Raw genomic sequence first — 23055 nt, forward strand, 5'->3', positions numbered from 1 at the left:
CCTTTGGGAGCTCAAACATACAAGTGTAGCCTTAAATGGGATTGCTTCTTAACCTGTCTCTGTGAAATAGTCACCCTTTGGTTTATGTGTCTCTGAAGTGTACAGGGTGCTCGAAATACAGGATATTGCTCCCTATTTGCCTTGTATTTTAAAAGCAGTTAACCCATGGTATAATTTCAGAGAATATGTGCAGATCACCCAAGAAGCCTCAGCAGAGCCTCACTGCACGTGCAGGTGAAAGCACAAACAGGCCCTGTTTTTGTGCTACCATCCTCTCAGCAGCAGCAGTGCACTGCAGATGCCTTGGGAAGGCTCTTTCACCAGCTGTGCAACTCCTTGGAAGGAGCAGATTCTATTGCAGCTCTTCTTTAGCAGCTTTTCACTGCAAATAGCTTTCATTCAGTTTTCACAGAGTAGCCCAAGGCTTTTGGGGAAGGACTGGGCTGGAAACTCAGCACACTTATTGCCATATGGTGCATGCGTTTAGACAAGGTGGTGAATGAAGCACAAGCGGCATCTAAAACATTGAAAATCTTGGTCATATTTTAAGTTTTTTTTGCTGTTACAGAGATAACATCTGTGGAGAGATTAATGAGCAATAAGTAAACTGTGTTGAATCCAGGATTGCAGAATGCAGTTTAACTGCTTTAGGTTTCAGCACACTCATTTAATTAATGGGTTACTGTAGGTTTTTTCTGCTGTGGGGAGTGTGTGTGTGTGTAAGGGAAAATGTGAACGTTTATGCAAAGAACTGTGAATGAAGTTTGGGAATGTTGCCTTTGTGTTGCCTACACAATCCCACTTGATATTATCCCTGCCTTAATTTCTTTTCAAGAAGATTGTAGATAGATTGTCTTACTATCACTTACACTCAACTATTTCAGTGTCCAGTTCCCCACGGGATTTAACATACACAAGTTTAGTTATTCTTTTCTGGCCTAGGGAGAGATTTCCTTCCAATAATACCTTTACTGCCCTTTACCCTTCTGCACATAAGTTTGTTTGGAGAAAGATAGTTGCTTGGTAAGCAACTCCAAACAAGGCAGTGCCTGGAGCTGTCTTGGAAACATAAATTATACCTTTTAAATAGCATGTTAAGCTTCATGTGCAGAAAGTAAACAACTAGATGTACTGAATAAGCAAGCTCTAAACATTTCTCCCTGAGCTATAGGCCCTGTGAGTTCATCAGGAAAGCACCAGTTCACTCTGCCCTTCAATACTCTACTTGCAGGTACAAAGACATTCAAGTTACCTAATAACATCCATTCATTCAGCCATTGCTTTCTACTGGCAGCTGTTTAGCCATATAGTATTCAAATGTATTTATGAGATGAATGTGATGCAATGCTGCCAGACAGATTGCTCCTGTGGTAGCAAAGAAATACATATTTAATCTTGTGGAAATTTCTCAGGATTATGTCCTTCTGTTTGCCTTCCATGATGAACTTCTTAATACAAAGTACGGATGAAAGAAAAGGAAATATAGATAGTAAAGACCAGCAGGGACAAAGTGCATACATTCTTTGTCAAAACCATTTTTATTTTAATTCAGTGGTAGGTAGAGAATTTCTTGAGCTGGGTGGTACAGAATTACTTCTGAAAGCTGTTTCATTAATTAATCTATATGCTGTACAAAATACAGTCTGATATGTAAGGGATGGTTGCTTCACTCTACTATGTTTACCATAAATAGTCCTTATATCTAACTATTTTGTGGTAAATATAATGAAGAGCAGGAAAAGGTTCCATTTGTCTTGAACCTTTGAATATTTAGTGTTCTTATTAAGATGGAATAATCATTTAACTCTACTGTTAATGGCAGTAAATATTTGTGAAGTTGACTATCTTTTTGTATGTGGAAAAAAGAAACTGTTTTAACTTGACAAAGCTATGGATCTTTTAAAATAAAATTGCCTTCTTCATTCTTTGTGTTTGCTGAAAAACACAAATAGTGATCACGTTTTGCCCATTTCCTCACCTTTTCCCCTAAGGTAGTCTCTTAAATCTCTAATCTGATCACCTGTCCCTCAACTAAAAATTAAAATAAATCACTGCATCTGCTCTACACTTTTTAGATTGGGTAGTGAATATAAGATAGATTGTTATTTATTGTGTCATCTGACAAATATTTGCAGAGCATAATTTAATTTGTTGCATTAAAAATAGTTTGCCAGTTTCAATAGAAATCTTTTCACTCTGTGAACTTTCAGGGTGTTTATTTTTTTAAATGTTATCTTCATAGTTTTGCTGGTGATAAATTGGAAAAATGGGTGTGTTAATGGAAGCAAATTATTAAATTGGTAATGAGGAAACAGGGTGTCAATAGCTTAAAGGTGTCTGTGTTAGGAGCAGGTTTCAAGCTGTGTGGCAAGTTTTACTGGCCTTGGTTTACTGAGCCAGTAAAATTGAGTCTTTCAAGGTAGGAGGAACCAGACTTCTTCAAAATAAGCAAGAGCAAGACAAACCAGATCATGTTATTAAGGGAGCTTAGCAAGGATGCGTTTTGTCCACCTTGTATCGATTTTAGTTGTTTCCGTGTGAATTTACGTTGGTCAGTGGTCTTTAGTTAGGTAAGAGCTGGGGTGTACTTCCTTGCCTGTGGAATAGCTGTGATGATGTGAAAAGATGCCCATGTTTGTCCTGTGGAGATAACCAAGAAGACAGATGTTCATAAGCCAAGTTTGTTTGTTGGAGTTCATCTGTAAAATGCATATTGCTGGGAAAATGCACATACTGTTTCTGTCTATAAACAAGCTGGAAATACATGCAGGTTTTGCCTTCTGTGGGTTGCTTCTTTTCACTCACACATGAATTAGGTGTGTTTGTGTAAAAATTGATTCTATGTACATGATCAAAGTTGACAAGCCTTAATCTCTGTTGCAAGGAGTGTGGACCAGCTAGTCCGTGTGGTAGGTCTTTGTTTTTCATGTGAATACTTGAAATGTTCTGTTTGCATTAAGTAAGCTGTTTTTTTCTTGACAGCTTAGTGATTAAAATCTGATTGGTTTTAAATAAGTGTAGTCATTTAAATGCTAAGAACAAAGTTAAACTGAAGAGATAACCTTTTGAAGAAAATAACTAGCAATGAGAGCTTCTTTGACCTCTTTTTTATAATTGCAAGTGAGGGCTATCTGTTCTTTTTGGTAGAGGGTTCTGTGAACCATTTCATATGTTTGTATACATTTTCCTTAAAAATTAGTAAAGACACTAAGTTTTTTATTGGCTTATATTGTTGTGTCAGCAATAGTAAATATTACTAATTTTATTCGTGTTAGGGCAGAATGCAGAAGTCCAGAGCTGAGTGTCCTGCTAAGTTTGGTTAGCACAACTATCCAGTTTGGGGTGCAATTCCTAACCAACAGTCATGTTTGTGAGTGCCTCTGATGTCTGAGCGGTTTTGGGGCGTTTGCTTGGTTTCTTTTCTTTTCACAGAATTGTTATGTTTGGAAGGAGCTCTGGAGATGATCCAGGCTAACCCCCCTGGCCAAGGCAGGGTCACCTGGAGCAGGTGGCACAGGTGTGTGTCCAGGTGGGGTTTGGATGTCCCCAGAGGGAGACCCAGTGACTCCCCTGGGCAGCCTCTTGTAGTGCTCTGCCACCCTCAATGTAGAGAAGGACTTCCTCGTGTTGCTACCTCAGTGAGACTTTCTGTGTTTTAGTCTATGGCCATGTTTGCTTGGTTTGGGTGGTTGTTTTTGTTTTGGTTTGTTGGAGGGTTTTTGTTGGTTTTTGTTGTTGTTTGGTTGGGGGAGGTGTTTGTTTTTTGACAACAGCAGATTAGACATTGAGCTGTGCAGCTAGCGAGAGGCCAAGTGTGGGCCTTGGGTGGACGGGGTCTTGTTATGCTTTTCTACATTACATTGCAATGGCATATTCTCACGCTATATTGCAGTTTTACCAGATATTCTAGCAGTATTTTTATCAGCTTGATGCAAATTGATTGTTGCTGATGCATTGGATGCACTTAGGATGAGCTTTCATGCTTGGTTTTAGAATGTAAATTACTTCTCTTGCTCTTTGCTGCTAGGGAAGAGTTCCTCCTGAGCTGCTGTGGTAAATAATCACAGAAATTGTCAATAGTGTAACAGAATTTGAGTGCAGTTAGTCCTTTATCAGTGTTGAACTCTGCTGAGGTCAGGGATACGAGACATTCTGATAAAGGCCTGTGAATAGGCTTTCCAAAAATATATGCTTGGACTTAGGCCTTCAAACCAAGCCATGCAGACATTGCTGTGGGTTTTTCCTCTTATTTTTTTTGTATAGTTACATCATATTTTCTTGTAGGAGGAGGAAACAGGCACGCCATTTAGGACAGGTGGTCATCAGGTATTATTTGTTGTGGCCTTATTTCAGTGGTCTAAGGTAAGATTAGAAAGAGATTTTGGTGTATAATACCCAAGTAGACCATCTTATCTTTGAAAAGCAAAATCACTGAGTACCATTAGATGACCATTGCTGAAAGGAAAGTTGCTTCTTTGATTACGTGAACAGAGTTACCAGCAGCTGACTCTCTGATGTATTAAAAAAAAAAAACCACAAAAAGAGTTTTTATTATTTTAAAAATAATAGAAAAGTCCATGTTGATTTGTACCCAGTTGGATTTTCATAAAATCATGGAATGGTTTGGGTTGGAAAGGACCAAAGATCACCTAGTTCCAACTCCCTGCCATGGGCAGGCACACCTTCCACTAGACCACGTCAGACTCCCATCCAACCTGGCCTGAGCAAGGGATGTCCCAGGCACGGGGCACGCACAGCTTCTGTGGGCAGCTGGTTCAGTCTCACCACTCGCACAGTAATGAATGCCTTCCTGATATCTGATGTGAGCCTGCTGCTTTCCCTTTGATCCCATTCACCACGCTTCTGCCACGCCATGCTCTTGTGAATAGTCTTTATCCCTTGCTGTTCTAGGCTCCCTTCAGGTACTGGAGGCTGCAGTTAGGTCACCCCAAAGCCTTCTCTTTTCCAAGCTGAACAATCCCAGGTTTTGCCTGGACACAGTTTTCTTTATAGCAATATATTTCTTTATAGTTTTCTTTATAGTGGTGCTTGTGCTTGTTAAATAGTGCTTGCCTGATCCGTAGGTGGTGTAGAGGGGATTTTAAAACATCACTTTTTGCATTCACTCAGATTGGTGTTTGTAATAAAAATGGCTTTTTCTGTTCTTCATGTCAATCACAAAAAGGCTGTTCCAGTTTTCTCTCGGGGAGGAGGTGCTTTAGAGATTACCAGAGCCTCAGCCTGTGGTTCTTTAATGTGAAAAATATCCTCTGGTGATGATTCTGGTAGCTTTTGGCTGGACTGGCTGGGCCAGTCTCCCACAGGGGGAAGCTGCTTGTATTCACAGGACAAGGGCATTTACAGGATAATGGAGTGAGGCAGCAGCAGCTGGAAGGCCTGGACCATGGCTGGGCAAGTGATGGCTTCAAGTGGTGCTTGTACCTGGTACTCCTTACCCACCCCTGAGCCCTTCACCACGTGCACTGGATGCCTCCCAAAAAACAGTGACCACGTTAGTCTGCTGCTTTGGCTGGTTTGGAGTGGGAAGGGATTAGGAGAAGGAGACCTGGTCACCTCCAACCAGCCTGCATCTGTGAGGATGATATTTCAATGGTGTTTTCTTAAAACCGTTTTGTTTCGTGTTTGTAGCTCAAATATTTCAAGTTTCTATAGCATTTCTGTCAAACAATCTGCCTGTGCTGCTGAAAAGCAGATATAATCTTCAAATGTCCTGTTTAATACACAACCATCAGTATGACATCAGTTTGGTCCTAAATAGTGAGTACAGATTCTTTATTATTTTAAATAATGAAGCAAGCAGATATTTAATTGTACGAGAGGCCAGTTAGATAGCAGGGTTTACACTTGGGCCTTGAGCACAGCTGTATTTTCAGAGCACGCAGATGTGTCATGTGCAGTGTCAGCAGTTCTCGGTCCTTTCTCAGCTGTGTGCCTCGGGACGCCCAGGGATGTTTCATCAGCGTGCCTTTTCCACATGCTTTCATTTCGGGAGCTGCTGTCTGGTGATGGCTTTGAGCGAGCTGTTGCAGATAGGCTGGGTTTCTGACTACCTGTATTAGCAGGGAGTGAGCAGAGTAAGCTTCAAGTTCTTGTTATTGATGATAATATTTAAAAGCTCAAATGTAACAGTATTTCAGTTGTGAATACGTGGAAATTGTGTGTACTGCTTAATGTGTTTCAGAAATCCCTGTTACTTTTCTTCTTTCAATACAAGAAAACAGGCGTGTAATGCCTCATTGAAAGAAGCCTGTAGGGGTGCTTTGTGAGGGACTTAATTAAGGGCTTTGAAAGACTAAACAAAAGGAAAAAGAAAATGCTACAGGGTTATTGTTATTCCAGCCCATTGGCTCAGAGAGCTGACCATCCATTGGTGCCTTCTATCCTTTTGCGAGCTGAATGACACTTTTGTTCATGGTTAACAGAGGTGAAAGAAGCCAATTATTGCCTGTCTTTTCCACAGGGCAGCTGCAGACGGATTTCACTGCAGGCAAATATGGACTCTTCTACCGCAAGGATGGTTGTGATGACAGTTATTTTTGTGTAATTGTACTAAAGAAAACAGATCTTTTTTTTGCCTTCCAGTGACTTGTGTAGATGTTTATTGAAAACTACTGTGAATATGCTGGCAGGGAGTGGGAACGTGTGAGGGACTGGATTCCCCATGCTAACAGTGTACTCAGCTTTTTCTGTGAGTGTGTGAATGAGTGAGGGTTTTTTAATTTACTTTTTTCCTCTTATTTTCTTTTTTTACCTTGAAATTGCAGTTGATTTGAACTGTAGAGTTTTTCTAATTGGTGTACAGTGTGCATTTAACTCTCTTATGGCTTGCCAGCCCAAGCTGTGCTGGCTCCTCGGTACGCAGTAATGATAGAGGGACAACCACTGCAGGTTAGTGGCAAGCCCTACAACAGCAAAGCACACCATTCAGGACCCAGAAAGTGTCTGTGCCTGAAACTTCTGAAACTTGTCACCCCTTCTCCCACATCACTATTGCTTGGTCTTTCTTTTATAATTAAAACCGTCTTCTTTTCCCTGCAAATTTCCTTTGTTTCAGTGGTTGTAGTTTAAACGTGTAAAGAGGCTCAGTGGACTAAGAAGCAGGTTCTCTGACTGCTGGGATTCTGGACAAGTCCCCTCCAGTTAGGGACAGTTTTAGAGCAAGGGCCAATGTCTCAGTCAGAGCTGATGTGCTTTTGTTACACAGCAGACTTCTTGCCGTGTTGGCTCCTCCTTGGCCTGTCACTGCTTGAGCCTGTGCCGCTTTGGAAGCCTCTCTGCATTTAGGCATCGTGCACAATTGTTAAAAATAGGTTAGAAACTGTTGTAAAGTAGTTGCTAGATAGTTAAGCATGTACCGTTGGTTTGGTTATTATATTGTAAAAGGGATTAAAAGGGTAGTTATAAGAAATGTGGTACTCAAGGTACCATAGCACACCTCAGGAAAGTGCAGCACCCCCAGGGGAAAGGAGCCAGCCTGCATAGAACTGTAATGGCCAACTGAGCGCCTTAAACCTTCATGCAGATGAAGGATCCGAAAAGAAACCAATCCAGAGGGACAAAATACAGGACAAAAAGGGGGCTTCTGACCCACTGAATCCGTGCTGCTCCATCGGGACCGTCCATCCTCGACAGGAGCGCTCCTGCTCGGCCTGGACCCCCTTGCTTTAGGCTATTCTTTTTCTTATAATAAAAGCTGAAATCACTTTAGTACCAGGAGCTTGCTCTCGTTTTTATCAACAATAACAGTATTAAACATGGGGGCAAAGGTGATGCTCCTCAATTTGTGTGGCTTTCTGCTGCAGGTGAGAGTCTGCCTTTTGTCTTCAGACCTTTGGAAGAGGAAATGCTGAGTACGTTCCCCCTTCATCTCTTGGTGAATGAAGAGGAGTTTTGATGCTTTCCTTTGGTTTCTCTTTAGCCAGACCGAATTTTTTCCTTTATAGATTTTTTTTTTGTGTGTGTGTGGCATGGCCTGTTACCCACAGATGGGACTGCTGCTGCATCCTGTTGTGTTGCTCACCCACATGGAGTGAAGTTCTGAAGTGAGTTGTGCCCCCATGAGCTTAGCCCAGTGCAGGCAGCTTTGTCTGAGGCTCAGAGAATCCTCAGAGGATGTGACTTGGAGGCACTTGGCATTTGTGGGGTGTTTTGAGTTGTGGGGCTGTGCTCTGCAGACTCCTGAGAAGGAGAGATGTGTGCCAGCCGTGCTGAGGTGACTCTGCTGGGGCCAAGGGAATGGGCAGGCAGCCTGGCTCTCAGGGAAGGAACCAGCAAGAGTTGTGTGTTTTTTCACGAGGCAAAAAGCATACGTGCATTTGGCTTCTTGAAATGAAATAATTAGCTGTGTGAGAAATCGGATAATAACAAGATGATTCCTAGCACTCTGTGTGAAAAGAAATAAAATGGGGTTTGAGGACTCCCTTGATGTCCCTTGTTCAGTCCTATACTATTGAAATAGGAGGGGACCCTGTGGCTCTTCTCTAAGAGTGTCCTGGCAGATGATTTGGGCAGCTTTCATTTTAATTCATGTCTAAGCTTCACTGGAAGCTAAGGTGGATGCTTAACCCATGTCTTCATATGTATCTATAAGGAACTTGGACATAGATCTCCAATCAGGAAGAGAAATGTAGCTGAAACCATCATAACTGGACAGAGCAGGAAGGCTGATGAGGCTGTTTGGGTTCTTGTATTCAGCTCCACTCCTTGTCAATAGGCAGCAGCTTTGCCATTTGTTCAAGGCACAGCTTCCTGAGAGAAACACAGGGTGTGTGTTAGCACCCATGAACTCAGCCACATGGGAAACTTCAGGCAGACTTTAATCCTTCAAATGTCAAAAAGTAAAAATTACTCTTATGTTAAAATGCTACGCAGTAGTTGATGACCAAAAATGTTCACAATTTAAGTTTTACATCTTAGCAAAATTGGTTGGTTTTCATCATTTTATTTAAGATACCTTGAAAATTACTACATATAAGCATGTTTGGTTCTAAAAAGGTCCTTCCAGGTGCTGCCATGAAGTCTATTTTGGCACTAGGAAGTTCTACTATGTGCTTTTAGTTTTCCCACAGTATAGATATTTTGAGTGCTTTTTGCCAGAAATAGTTTTTAGTTACATCCAAGTTACGTGTTATATGTGATTGAAAAAAAAATGCTTAAATGCTAAAGCTGTTGTAGATAGGCTTGGACTAACATTTAAATTTTGTCATCTGGCATCATTGTATCAGTGACTGTGTTCATACACCAGTTTTGTTTTGCTGTTTTTTTGGTTTTAGCCTTCTAAAAATGTAGGTCTCTCACCCAGACTTTTGAGGCTCTGGTTGCTTTCAAAACATTGGGTGGGACAGACTAGAACACCAAAATAAACCAGGAAAAAAATGAATAAAATTCAAAGGACTTATAGTTACTAAAGTTGGCACTTCTATGAAATTGGATTTATAGCTGTTTATGTTCTCTTTTTGCAGCAGAGCAAAACCACACAGAGTGAAGCTGCAACAGAAGGTTTTTATATGAATATATGTGTGAATTGGTATCACAGCTCAGGAACACGGGTAGCTTTAGCCTTCTCCTACCTCGCAGAGATGCAGAAGTGTTCTCCTTTGGACTCAAGAATTGGGAAGGAAAGGAACCTGTGTAAACCCAGGAGATCTCTCTCTGCTGGAGCAAGGCAAGGCGCTGGAGCTGGCTGGGATTTATGGTGTGAGGCATTTGTTGTTTAGCGTTGCTAGGTGGAGAGGGCTGCGGTGTCCTTAGAGTCCAAAGGGTGAGCGTGACTCCCCACGCTCCTGCAAGGGCGGGTTGGGGTTTATGGCATTGCCCTTGGAGCTGATCCTGCAGTGAAACGTGCCTGGTGGCTGCTGGGGGTTGTGCAGCAGAAACCTGAGACTCGGGGGCGGGACAGACAGACGGACCCAGATCTCATGGAACTGGTTTGGTTACATACTGCCCTCGTGTTCGTGGAGGGCCGTGATAAGGGAAAAGGGCTCCAGAACTTGCTCAGCGCTGATGAACACGACTGTGGCTGGGTCGTGTGGGAAGTGTTGGTGCCGAGTTTTGCAGTACGTTTTAACTTCAGACGCAGATATGGATTAAACCTGGTACTGACAACTCAATAAAGACAAACCAGATGGCATTGTTGAAAAATGACCTAGTTAACCTCAGTGACTCGTGATTCCATTATGGTAAGGACAGTTGATGCAACTGGCAAGGCTACCCTGTTTTAACTTAGTTGCTGGTGTAGTGTTAAACTTTATTTACTTACAACATAACAAATACCCTTCCATAAAACTCCTTTAGGTTTTCTGTTGCTGATTTTATTACAGGCATGAGCTACATGTGACATTTCTTCTTAGTGTCTTCTTCAGTACTTTCCTCTCCTACTACCATGGGAGTCGCCTGCTCCATAAAAGGCAGCTAACACCATCTGATTACAAAAAAAAAAAAAAAAGGCACAAAAATATACAGTTGGTTGAATTCTTAAGTGTGTAACCTGTTGCTGGATTCCCCTCTTCCCTATGTGTGGAGACTTATGGGTTAAAAGAAACAGAAATATTTCTGCTTTCCTTTACTGGCAATTACAAATAATGTCAAGTCTTGCCAAAAATCGTATTTTATGGTTTTTAGATGCATATTTTTTGAGCTAAGATGATCTTACTTCGTATAACTTATTTTTAAAAGGTCTCGAGTCGGAGGGTAGCTGTGATGTAACCATGCTGAAAGCTTTCCTGTCAGGAGTTTGGCTGATAGCAGGACATGCAAATTGGTTCCAGATCAGGGATGTGCATGATGTGAGTTCCCACCTGCGTTTGTCCCTGGACCTCTTTGTGGTCTCACTGGTTATTCACATTTTGTGATGAATACTCGTAGCTACAGGAGGAGTACCTTGGTGCAGATTTGCTCTCAGATTGCTGGATTAGTGTGCCTGTCACATGGTTTGATATTTTCTGTACTCAATTCCCTGTCATTACTGTATTCCTTAGAGTAAATAATTATGAAACTGTGAACAATACATCATTTTACTCTCTGCTGTAAATCATCTCTAACTGTGTAAATCTCTGTATAAAAGAAATACTCCTGCACTGAAAGACATTTTGTTCCCTCCACCAGTTTAGAATAAGCCCTTCCTTTAGGCTGTAATCTGCTCTCAAAGTGTGTCTCTTAAAAATTAACTGATGATCATGTTAACTTGCACTATATTCCTATTCCGGGACGGGATCACTTTCATAATAATGCAGTGGAATTTTTTTCTAGGTTAATTCCCTACCATGTGTCAACAAGAGCCATTAACTGTATGTGTGATTGCTTAATGGCTGGCCCGCAGTGACTCAAATACCAGTTCAGAATAGGGCTTTGCGTGCAGGTATTGTTCTCGCCAAGATCTTGATGATGGCTTGACTGGCACATGAATAGGGTACATTAGAGCTAGTTACTGTGTCTGAAAGAAAGCTAAAACACCATGGTGGAAGGAAAAAAGCCAACAACAGGTTGATGTGACACGGGAAGGAGGAGGCAGGAGAAATAACTTAGAGATACGGAGGGAGAAAGAGGGACATGTTACTTGTCTTGCAGGAACAGGCCTGCCTGAAGTTTTGCAGGTTTTCAGTTGCTGCCAGTGAACAAGTTGCAGGTCCTGCTTCAGCAAAATGCTAAAAGCTTACTGAAATCTACAGGATGTAAATGCTGCTTTTTCAATTCTTTTAAAGGGTTCTGTGTACCACTATTTACTAAAATTTATGATAATCAAAATCTTCGTAATAGCCAGGGGTGTTAGGTGGTCTGAAGTTTGATTATTTCCAAAGTTTGATTATTTTGAAAAGGTTTTATTATTTCTGAAGTTTGATTATTATGAGAAGTCAGGTCAAGTGCTGTCACTTAGTTTCCAGTTAGAGCCACAGAAAAGTGAATGGAAACGTTGCATATAAGTCAGAGCATAATTTCTTTCTGCTGCTACCAAATGGAGAGAGCCTATGTATCTAGCCAACAAGAAATTGTCAGAACAATCTCATGTCCTGTTTTCCTGTTAGACAAGCAAAAGGGGCAGGGGAAAAAAGGTCATTAATTTGTTTTGGAAAGGTCATGATAGGTGGTAGCTGGGCATAGAACACAGGAGCAGCCTTGGTCAGCTGGAGGGGGCTTCAGGCTCTGTAGGTGACTTTTTTTGTAGCTTACTTCAGGTAGCTGTGCACACTTGTATTCCTTGCCCTGCTGTTTGTTCAGTGCATTTGGGCAGCAAACCCCTGTAGGTGAGGAGTGTCTCCAGCTGTGTATTTGTACAGCACCAGTCCACTGACGTGTTGAGCAGGGCCCTCAGCTTCTCCTGCAATGCAAACAACAGGTGATAAGACCCGGTGCTCATTAGTGAGATAGCACAGGTACTTAGGAAATGGCGAGTGGGTTTGCTGGGAGGGAATGCTACCTGTGTCTTACTTAGCCTCGCTGCAGGTACTGACTGAGGCTTCAAATATTTGGATATTTTCTTTCTTGTAAGAGTGTTTTCCCACTTCTGGAAGAATTGGAAAATGAAGCATGCTTGTAAAGGATGTCATGTCTCATAGGCTTTCTGTTACTCCAGAATGGCCTGTGAGTACAGAACAGGTTTGTGTGCCTTTAAGTTTTGGAGGTCTCTGTGTTTGTCAGAGGCAGTAGAAACACGCTTAAGATTGCTGGGGAGAGATGGAAAAATAAAAAGAAAAATCTGTATTAATTAAAATATTCCCTTTTGCCGTTAACAGCTTTGTTCACATGAAAAGCAACAGTAGATAAGTATCAAAAGGAAAAAATGTGTTGGGACAGGCAGTAAGGATTGGAGATGAGGGATGGTTAATACTGCAGAGTTCTGGCTGGTGGAATACCCAGTGGACCCTTCCCACTGGAAGATGGGCACAGGTAGTTGTGACTGCCAGAAATGGAGAGAGTGCTCACTTTAAATACAATACAGTCTGATACTGGGGTCCTCTCACCATAGAAATGTTAGGTAATAGTATGGGTATTACACTATCATACTACTACCTTGCAGTAAGAGATGTAGGTAGTAGATAAAAGGTAAGAAATTAATTTCTCAGCATGTTATTTAAACTTTATTTTGAACTCAAACACTTTCCAAGTGTAGTTTGCTCTGTAAACATCATCTTTCCTGGTATTTCTTTTCTTGCTGTTGATGATTTCTCACTGCTGGGGCTGGCATGTCTGTGTGTAATGTGTATCCCCGGATTTTAGCTGCACTCTTTGGATTGCTAGTGCAGGCTGTTACCGTTCCAAGCATTAGTTGTGACGTGGTGCTTCTGGAAGAGAATTGTTGGCTTCTTGTCATCAGAAGGATAGAATTACAAACAACACCCTACTACCAAATTTGTTTCTTTTTAATTGAATTGAAAATTTCATGCCGATCCCCTAGGCTTTCCATGCTTTCATTACATACTGAATACAATTAAGACATAGGGCAGTATTAATGTGACTTCATTTATTCTGTCCCTTCAGTAGTTTTATCACCATCCTGAAGGAACTGGCTAAATGGGAAAGAAGATCTAAACCAGAGATGTAATTCAGTTCCTTCTCTCCCATGAGACTGGCTGCTGAGGGGTGTGATTTGGATGGAAATCACATTGGTTTTCATCATGTGAACATGTTACTACAAGGAGCTGGGCACTGAATGTATTTCTTCAAGACTGTAGCATTGCAATACAACTTAATATTAGTCTCAGCTTGAGTTTCTCTGATTTCTTCTCTCCCCCTGCCTACTCGTCTTGGCTCCAGTGTCTCTGCCTCTCCCACTGCCACAACACCAGGAAGTTCTCTTGGTTAACCCCTGGATAAAACTTGAAGTACTGGCCATTGCCATGCAGCTGTATAAGGGTCTTTTTTGTTTGTTTCTTTGTGGGGTTTGGTTTTTTGTGTTTTATTTGTTTCTGATAACTGGTGAAAAGCCGTTGGTCTCGTGTGCTTAGAAAAATCCGTGTCACTTTGTCTTTATCCTCACCAGTGTTACTGTAGTCAGGTCATGATCCATGTTATCAATGGTCCAAATGGGAAAGGATGGCTGATTGCTGCTGGGTACTTCCCAGCATCATGTCGAGGTGCTTTTGCAATATCCTGGCTTATTTAATGTACTTGCTAAAAATACGAACAGCCTCAGCTTTTCCTACTGCTGAAACTGGATCATGGGTACTACCTGGGGAATTTTATATAAGATTGAGACCTATTACCTAATGGTTTTGTACAAGTAGGTAGGAGGACTTTATTCAAATATAGATAGCTCTGCCTAAGTAATTTTCTGTGTGTTATAATTAAATAACTCAGTGGCAGACGGCCCAGACATTGGAAAAGACTGAATGGAGCCTACAGTATTACATGCTATTATCTATCAACAAACAGGTTAAGCTTGCTCAGAGGCAGCATTTTATAGGAATTTAAAGGTGCCTTGTTGAAACATGATCTTCTTTCCTTCAACCAACGCTCCCCTCTCTTTTTCTAGCTCCTTCCCTTTCTCTCTTCTTTTCTAAACTTGACAGAATCAAAAAGCCAAAAAGTAAATAGCCATTAATAAAGTGCTGGGAAGCACAGGGATGTATTTTGATATTATTTATTTTAAATTGCCAATCTCAATTTGGTTTTGTTGAGATTTAATTTTGCTTTTCTGTAGCTAGGTATTTCATGGTTTGGCTTAAGACCTTTTTTTCAAAGCAGAGATTTTTAGGCCATTAGCATGTAGTGCATGGATGTGGTGGGAAGGTGTGTGTGCCCCCAGCGAGGTGCAGAGCCAAGTGTTGAGGGAGGAGAGTGTGAGCTAGGACAGAAGGTGTAACACTGGCATCTCCTGTGGGTTTTAGGAGACATGCCAGCACAACAGAGCTGTGCAGAAAGTTTCTTTGCACAGTTTCACAGCTGTGTACACATTTGGAGGAGATGCAGTTAGGAATGGTAGGTATTGTCTTGACAAAAAAAGAAGATTGTTGCAGCTAAACGTCCCTCAGTTCACAGAGACTGGTGTTGTTTTCCTTTTCAATACCCATCAGTTATTTTGGGTCACTTGCTTTTATTCTGTGCTTATATCTTGGGCTAGTCTATCTATCATTTTGTTGTCCTCTCTGTCCTACAGGAAGTCTGTACTTCCCATTTTGTTGTCCCTTTTTGTTGTTGCAGCTTTTCTTCTCATGCCAGAATTACTGTCCCACTCCTCCCTGTCCGTCACCTCTAGTCATCTGTTCTTTCCAGCCAGAGTCATGCTCAGGCAGTTGGTGTAAGAGAGAAATCTGACAGGGCTCAGGCTCCTTTATGGCAGAGGCAGTGCTTCAGAATGACAGAGAAGGCTACCTGTGCCTGCAGGAGACACTGGGACATGCTGTGCATTGCATCTAACGCTCTTTTGTCTGATGCGCTTCTGAAAGCTGGGATTGAAGCCACTATTTAAAGATGAGAGTTTCTGTTTGTAAAATATGAATCAGTAAGTTGCCGTCCAAGAGACAAAGTATTTCTGCTCATCCTGAAGCCTGGGGATGTTTGACTTTGGTTAGTGGTAAAATCAACAATCCTTTGCAGAAAAAAATAAATCCAAGTAACTAAAACCTCACATCAGGAACTGGAGTTCTTGCAGAAGGAGTTTAATGAAACGTTTAGGTGCGGTATGTTTTCTAGTTCAGTGCTGAAGTCTCCACTGCTGGTCAGTCTAAAAGTGATTCAATATCTGGCATTATGCAAGATGAGATTGTGTTTTTTGCTATGTCCAGCAAAGCTGCTTTCCTTTTCCAAGGAAAATAGACACAACAGCTTTAAATGGGGAAACCCCAACAGTTTCATATTCACAAGAACACAGAAACCTCATTTGATGCCTATTTTCAGCAGAGGGAGGGTTTCATTGCTTTTACTATGATTGCCAGTTTGTATAAGTGTTTTTAATGACTTTAAAGTGTTTCTGTGTTAGGTGAAAGCAGGAAACTCTGCTAAACTCAGCTGGAAGTGAATATTCAGGTAGTTGTCAGAATAAACTGGAAGGATCTACCTGAGCAGGCTGGAGACAGCAAATGAGTGTTGGAGTACCTTGGCTTGACTTTGCACCTTTTGCCTGTAAAAATTAATCTTTGTGTTACCTGGGATGGCGAAAGCACATTCATAGCTACAAGCTACTATTTTAGTTAGTTTTATTCTTTTCTGTAGTACCTTCTTGGAAGAAGGACAGAGCTTCTGTTGGAGTGTAAGGAGCCTTATTTATCATTCAAAACTGCAGCCATGGCACTATAGGAGGGAGTGCAGCTGTGTTTATTTTCTGTGTTACCTTTCTCCTCCCTGAAATGGACATTAACTGTAAACACAAGGCTGTGATTTATGTTATCCCCAGAGATCCAGCCTCTTGCTAAAGAGGTTACCACCTTTGGCAGCTCATATCTTAGTTTCAATGCCAGCTTCTTGGCCATCCTTCTAGTTTCAGTGCCAGCTTCTTTGCCCCATCATGCCCTTCAGTGTTTGCAGGAATGGGGCATCTGCCACCTCTGCCTTGGTAATGGTTGTCAGTGAGTGAAGAGTTAGCCTGGCTCTTCAGTACAGATAAATCCAGTTAATGGCTACCTGGTGAAAGGTGCAGGTCTGCCCATGGTTCTCCTTTTTCCTGATGAATCTGCAGCATAAACCATGGTATTACCATTATCTTAACTCTCTTAGAGCTGTTGTGTCTGTTTGGCACTTCCTGGGGAAAAGGAACTTAGCAAAAATTTCAGCTTTTTAGCAAGGCATCATGATAAGCAGTCCCTGAAGACTGATGTGATGAAGACAATCACAGTTGATATTTCTGTCTGTCCCAAGCATAAATGTGGGTCTGAGCTTAAAATTAAGGCAGAGGTGTAGTTTGCTGGGCTGACAGACCATACTGGGGTCTTGTTGGAAGAACAAGTAAACTGTGACAAGCCTTTTAGATACAGAGTTCACCAGTAAAATTTAGGGCAAACATATGGAGGTTTTGGTGTTTTATTTGTTGGGAGTTCTGTGTGTTTGGTGGCAATTCAAAGGTTTGCAGGTTTTGTGCTGCTTTTAGGGCACTTAGATCTGGATGTAGTACCCCAATCCATAGCAGGTCTTCCAGCCTAGCCCTGCTGAAAAGGGGCTTTAGGCAACTCCTGGAATGATCCTTCTGTTGTGTGATAGCATCACTCCCATGAACTCTGCTAGGGGTTGGGATAGTACTATTAATGGTCTTTTCTTCATTCTAAGGAACTTTTTTATATATTAGCACCCTAAATGATTTCTGGGTTTATATTCCTGAGAGATTTTTAGTAGAGAAGCAGGTGGTGTATGACAGCTTCTCAGTGGAGACTTCTTTGACATGTCAAGGACATACTAATATTGATCTTTATTAAATGGACAGCCTTCTTGATACTGCATTTTTTCTAAAGTTTAGGAGTAGTAAAATGACTATTTCAAAAATGCAAACAGTAAAAACTTAGCAAGGGCTATTTTTGTTTTGGACTGTGGTTTTGGGGATTATTTGTCATTATTTTGTTATAGTATATAGTGCTCTGCCATTTTTGTTGCTATTCTTCTATTAATTATGTGTTATGAAGAGTATCTTCACAAATTAACTACGTAAACTTTATAGAGACTAGTTATTAAGTAATCTAATTTTAGTGTCATGGGTGTTCCTAATATTGTTTGAAAATTCTTGGTCATGAACTATTTAATATTTTATTCCCAGTGTCTAGTGCTTGTGAACTCATTCTTTGAGGAGAATTCCGTAGGGTGAAATGAAAAAAACAATTATATATATCTGCAAAGCTGCTTTTACATAGTGTTCTTCATTAAACAAGAATTGTTTTACAACTTGTATGATGATCATTAGGAGACTTTCAGAGCTGGTGCTTGGATATTGCCCAAAGTTTGCAAATCAGTGCTATACTGATTGACTTATTTATTTAGTTAGAATTACTACCACATGTAATGAAGGCAAATGCAGTAACTTTGTAAAACGTTCAGTTTTTTAGCAAGGCATCATGATAAGCAGTCCCTGAAAATTCATGTGATAAAAGACAATAGCGGTTGATATTTCTGTCTGGATTTTTTACAAATTCAGCTTCACTGAAAATAGACTTCAGTAGAATTTGAGAATATTGATGATGGTTCTCATTATTAAAGCGATCTGTTTCATGCTTACATCCAAAGAATCTCCTTCCCAAATTAAAATTGTAGAGCCTAATCCTTGAAGCTACAGGGGAAAACCATTTTTAGTTAATTTCAGATCCCAGAGAAAGCCAAAATTGCTTTGAATTTGGATGCAGCCATTCTGTGTGTCTGCATGGTTTCCATTGACTTTGTTTAGGATTGCATAGGGCACTTTTGAAACTGGGCGTTTATAGCTCTGGAAATTTCAAGACCATTGCTTTCTGGTGGATGTTATTTCCTTGCCTCAGCTGTCAAAGAGCAACAAATGTGTGTGCAGCCACGATCTTTGCCAAAGTGATGCATAAGCATTCACACAGTGCTTTCTGATGCCATATGCTGTTGACTTATTCCTACTCCCACTATTTATTGTGGTGCATGTGGCAGTAGGGTTTTATATCACCTGGACTCTTTTGTCAGAGATGGGATTTTCTTACACAGGTTACTGGTTCTTAAGATGAGGGTCTTCACTCTCTTCTTACTCTTCTGCCCTATTCATAAATGCTTCCCCAGCTGATAACAAAAGTGGATTTGCAGTCTTCTAAAAAGGAGAGGACAAGCCTGGATGTGTGAATTGTGTGTGTTTATGAGAATTTGAAAAATGAGTGAGAATAGGTGTTGCAGTCTCCCATGGAGCAGACAGATGAAAGGTCATGTACCTGATACATTGATTTACTTTCCTGCACAAGAAGAAAAACATCCTCAACAGCAACATTTTACTGTGACCAGGCTGCTGCCAAGGCACAAAACACTGCTTAAAGCATGAGGGCTGTGGAGTCTGGGGATGAAGCATCTGCAGTTCAGCTCCTTCTGGAGCTTGGTGAAGGAGGCTTTTGTACCATAGTGGATTTGTTTTGGCTCTTATCACAGTTGGGTTTGTTTTGTGTGTGCTGAACCTTATTTTGCTGCTCTTGAGTTGGGTTAGTGTACTATTAGCAGCTGCTGAGGACAATCTCTTAGTTTATGCTGGAAAGTGAGAAATGAAGGTTTTGGACTACTATTTCATTAACACTGATTTTAGAGAAATGGCTGCCTCTAGATTTAGTGTAAGAGTGCAGTTTTACAGAAATGGCTGTCTCTGGATTTAGTGTGAGCACAGTTTTACAGGAATGGCTGTGCTGTCTCTGGATACAGTGTAAGAGGGCAGTTTTAGAGGAATGGCTGTCTTTGGATTTAGTGTAAGCACATTTTCACAGGAATGGCTGTGCTGTCTCTGGATTTAGTGTAAGAGGGCAGTTTTAGAGGAAGGGCTGTCTCTGGATTTAGTGCAAGCACATTTTCACAGGAATGGCTGTCTCTGGATTTAGTGCAAGCACATTTTCACAGGAATGGCTGTCTCTGGATTTAGTGCAAGCACATTTTCACAGGAATGGCTGTCTCTGGATTTAGTGTAAGAGGGCAGTTTTCACGCTGGCAGCACCTGGGGGTCTCAGCTGTGCACAGGTGGTGTAGCAGATCAGCTGCCAGTCACTTGTTAATGTCAGCGAGGAGCTTCAGTGGTACTTGCTGGTCATTATTGAGATAAAAGGAGAGTTTGGCTTTGTTTGGTGGTGTTTTATCTGCATTGTGTAAGGGTGGCATGTAGGCACTAGAGAACAACGGGGAAGGCAGCAAGCAGGGAAGGCTCTACTGACAAGTGTTACTGAGTTGCTTATTAACTACATACTGAAAAAACCCAAACCAGCAACCCAGTGGAAAGTAAGAACTTGGATTATGTCATAAATTGTTAGGCAGTTAAATATCAAACCAAATTGTTTTCATGCTGCTTTTATTCACATTGAGCAATAACTTGCTTTAGGAGTGGATAATCTGTGATCGTTGTGTAGGTGTGAAGTGAGGTGATGGCACCAAGTTTGCCACTTACTGCTGCTTTGTAAAGAAAAAAGCTGAGCAGGTCCGCATACCTATCATGTAAGCACTTGCTGCCAGCTTCCCTCTGCTTATGGACTGAGAATGAAATCTGCTTAAAACTATTACCTCGAGGACTTTATAGGTTTTGTAGAAGGAAAACAAAAGAAAACAAAAAAAGACTGTGGTAGAGCTAGGACATGTTTCTGCTATTCTTGCCAGTTGTTCCAGAAGCGTTGTTTGCCAGAAGCTATTTATTAAGTCCTAATGCATGTATTATTTTTTTTAAAGACACTGTGGGATGAAAATTTGCGTGGTGGGTGGTCACAATATTTTTTTTTCATATGCTTGTGGTTTTAGAGTATTCTTAATCATCTGAGTTAAAACTGTATATAAGTGTAAGTTGGTAAAAATTAGTACTGTAGATAACAATACTGTAGGGCCTCTTCCATATATGCCTTCCCTGTAGTTTCACAATAATTATTTCTGTTTAGAGGTGTTGGAAAACATTATTTTGTCAACTTCCCATTTTCTAGGTCTTTGCTGTAACCCGATTCTCAAATTACAGTGACTTGAAAGTTTAGCATGCAAATTTCTGGAAAGAGATACTACTGTGTGATACTAGAGTAGGTTTTTTTCTGTTACTGTACTATCTGATGAGACTTGCTTTTTTGTATCCTTCTCATAAGATGTAAAAATCCTTTCCTGGTTATTAATGCATCTGTATTTTTTCTTTTCCAGAGATATCAGCATGAATAACATCACGAGATTACCAGAAGATGCCTTCAAGAACTTTCCCTACTTGGAAGAGCTGTAAGTATTCTACACATGTTCAAGTTTTGCTGCAACATCATATGGCTGTATAAAGTGGAAGGTGGGTGGAGAAACACTGTTAAGTTGAGCTGTGAACAGAAAAAGCAATTATACTTTGAAAATATAATCTTGTACATGTTTGGAAACCAGGACAGTAAATGCTACTTACAAGGGACTTTTTATAGTGATTATTTTAATCATGGCTGGAGTGATGACACTAATTACAGTGTTATCCAAAGATAACACAAGAGTTGTGTAATTACCATTGTTTCTGAAGGAGCTACAGTATAGCTGTTGCATAAGTTCCATAAAATAGGTGTTGCTTCATTTACTGAGCAGCTGACTTCCATTGTCCTTGTAGGCTGCAGATGCAATGCTCACAAGCCCATCCTGACCTATATCAGAAGTTCTGTGGTACAGGGCTATTGTAATAATTGTTGCTTCTTTTTTTTAATTTCTCTGGCGGAAATTTTTTTCCCACTTCCCACCTTCCTTTTGTCCTATTCTCATTTTAGCTTTCTTTTTTTATGTTTTACTTGCCTGATATTTGGATTTCTGAATCCTTGACCTCATGTGCTCAGTATTTTGCTGAAGTCCTAGCTAAGATGCCTTTGCAAAGCTGAAACATGCTGTCAGCAGCATTGTCCTTAATTAGGTTGGGTTTCAGAGTCAGTACACAGGTTTGACATTCACTTACTGCTTTAAGTACTGTTAGGTGACACGTGCTTTCTGTGTGCCTTAGAGTTTCCTTATCTGTGAAGAGAGGGTGAGGGTAATGGTTCAACCTGTGCAAGAGAGCTTTGAGAACTTCCAGTACTAAGCAATAGATAAGACAAAACCCCTGCAATTTGCTTTGCCTCTCCTATATTTTCAGTGACAAGGTAGGACTTTTTTTATTAAAGAGCATTTAAAGTACAAATTAAAGCTGTCTCTATTTGTGACTTTGGCAAGACTAGGACTGTGAATGCTGCTGCATTGAGAGGTTTTTCAGTAAATCACCTTAGGGAAAGAACAGTTTTCCTAAAGGCACCATCCTTATGAGGTAGGGAAGTGTGCTTCTGACTTCACCAAGAAGGAAACAAATAAAGAATGAAAACCATTTGTAGAGGGCAAAAGAATAAATGAACCCTGTAGCAAAACTGCAGATAAAGCCCTGAACCCTTTGACTCTGGTTATCTGTTATAACCAGTACAACCACTGCACCTTACTGGAACAGAGATACTGAGAAATTGATAAGAGATGGATTGCTTTCTTCTGAAGAAAGATTTGGGTTCCTGAAGGCTGCTTCTTTGCCCTTCTGCCTCACTAGTTACTCTAATAAGGTGTTCCACCTCTCCTTAGAATTTTGGTCTGTCTTACATCCTGGTGACGTAGCAGCTACCATTACCAAGGCACTTAATTCCATTTTACCTGGTTTTTAAGTAGTTTTGACTCAGGTCAGTGCAACTGGGAAGTGCAGTTGAGTTGATTTATGCCAGATAAATTGTGTGTGATATCTCATATCTCATTTAATGTTTAACAGGTTCTGGTTTATTCCCTCTGATTTAAGGTATTGCTTGCATCTGTGATATAGAAGAATAGGAAGAATGCTATATGAAGAAGAATAGATTTTCAGATGGTGCTTTTGTGTAATTGACAGAATTTAAGAAAGGCTCTATGGCATGAGTAGTCAGCTGGAAAAAAAAAGTGGCCTAGGAAGGCTTGGTTGGCTTCAGAATATATACTAGCAAACATTCCATATGTGCTTTATAATATGTGCTTCTGTATGTCTGTATCTTTTGTTAGACTAGATCTGTAACCCTCTTCTTAAATTTTAATTCTTTGTAGGCATGTTTCACACGAGAAGTTGAAAAGCCCAAACAATTCTGTTTTTCCAACTTAGATGACTGTGGGAGACTTCATTTTCTTTCCCCAATAAGTAATTAAGCAATAAAATCTAATGGGTGGGTGTTATTGTGTAACTTCATAAACCTTGGGGTGCGTCAGGAGATAAAGAGCAAAGGCAGAGCCTTCAGCCATCATCTGTTGTGTTTATTGCCTAAGAGCCATTTGCTGCATGTACCTCATTGCTCCCCTAAATTCCAGGTTTTCAGTTTGAAAAAAAAAATAGGCTAGCATTAAGCTCAGAATTATGTGTGAACACCAAGAAGCTTTAAATCATTCTTAGCATGCTTACTTGATGTGATGTGTTAAAGCAACTTCTGGGGGAAAAAACCCCAAAACAAAAACACAATTCCA

General features: G+C 40.7%; 1 protein-coding gene across 1 annotated transcript in view; it reads left to right on the forward strand.

The window, feature by feature from the left end:
• LGR4 (leucine rich repeat containing G protein-coupled receptor 4) overlaps window positions 1–23055 on the forward strand; it is a 74346-nt gene that overhangs the window by 11161 nt on the left and 40130 nt on the right. The window contains exon 2 of the mRNA XM_036384016.2: window positions 20746–20817. Within this exon, the coding sequence (XP_036239909.1) occupies window positions 20746–20817 (72 nt within the window). The remainder of the gene's footprint in view (window positions 1–20745; window positions 20818–23055) is intronic.

The sequence above is a fragment of the Molothrus ater genome, chromosome 6 (assembly GCF_012460135.2).
Source record: "Molothrus ater isolate BHLD 08-10-18 breed brown headed cowbird chromosome 6, BPBGC_Mater_1.1, whole genome shotgun sequence".
In the NCBI taxonomy this organism is placed as follows: domain Eukaryota; kingdom Metazoa; phylum Chordata; class Aves; order Passeriformes; family Icteridae; genus Molothrus; species Molothrus ater.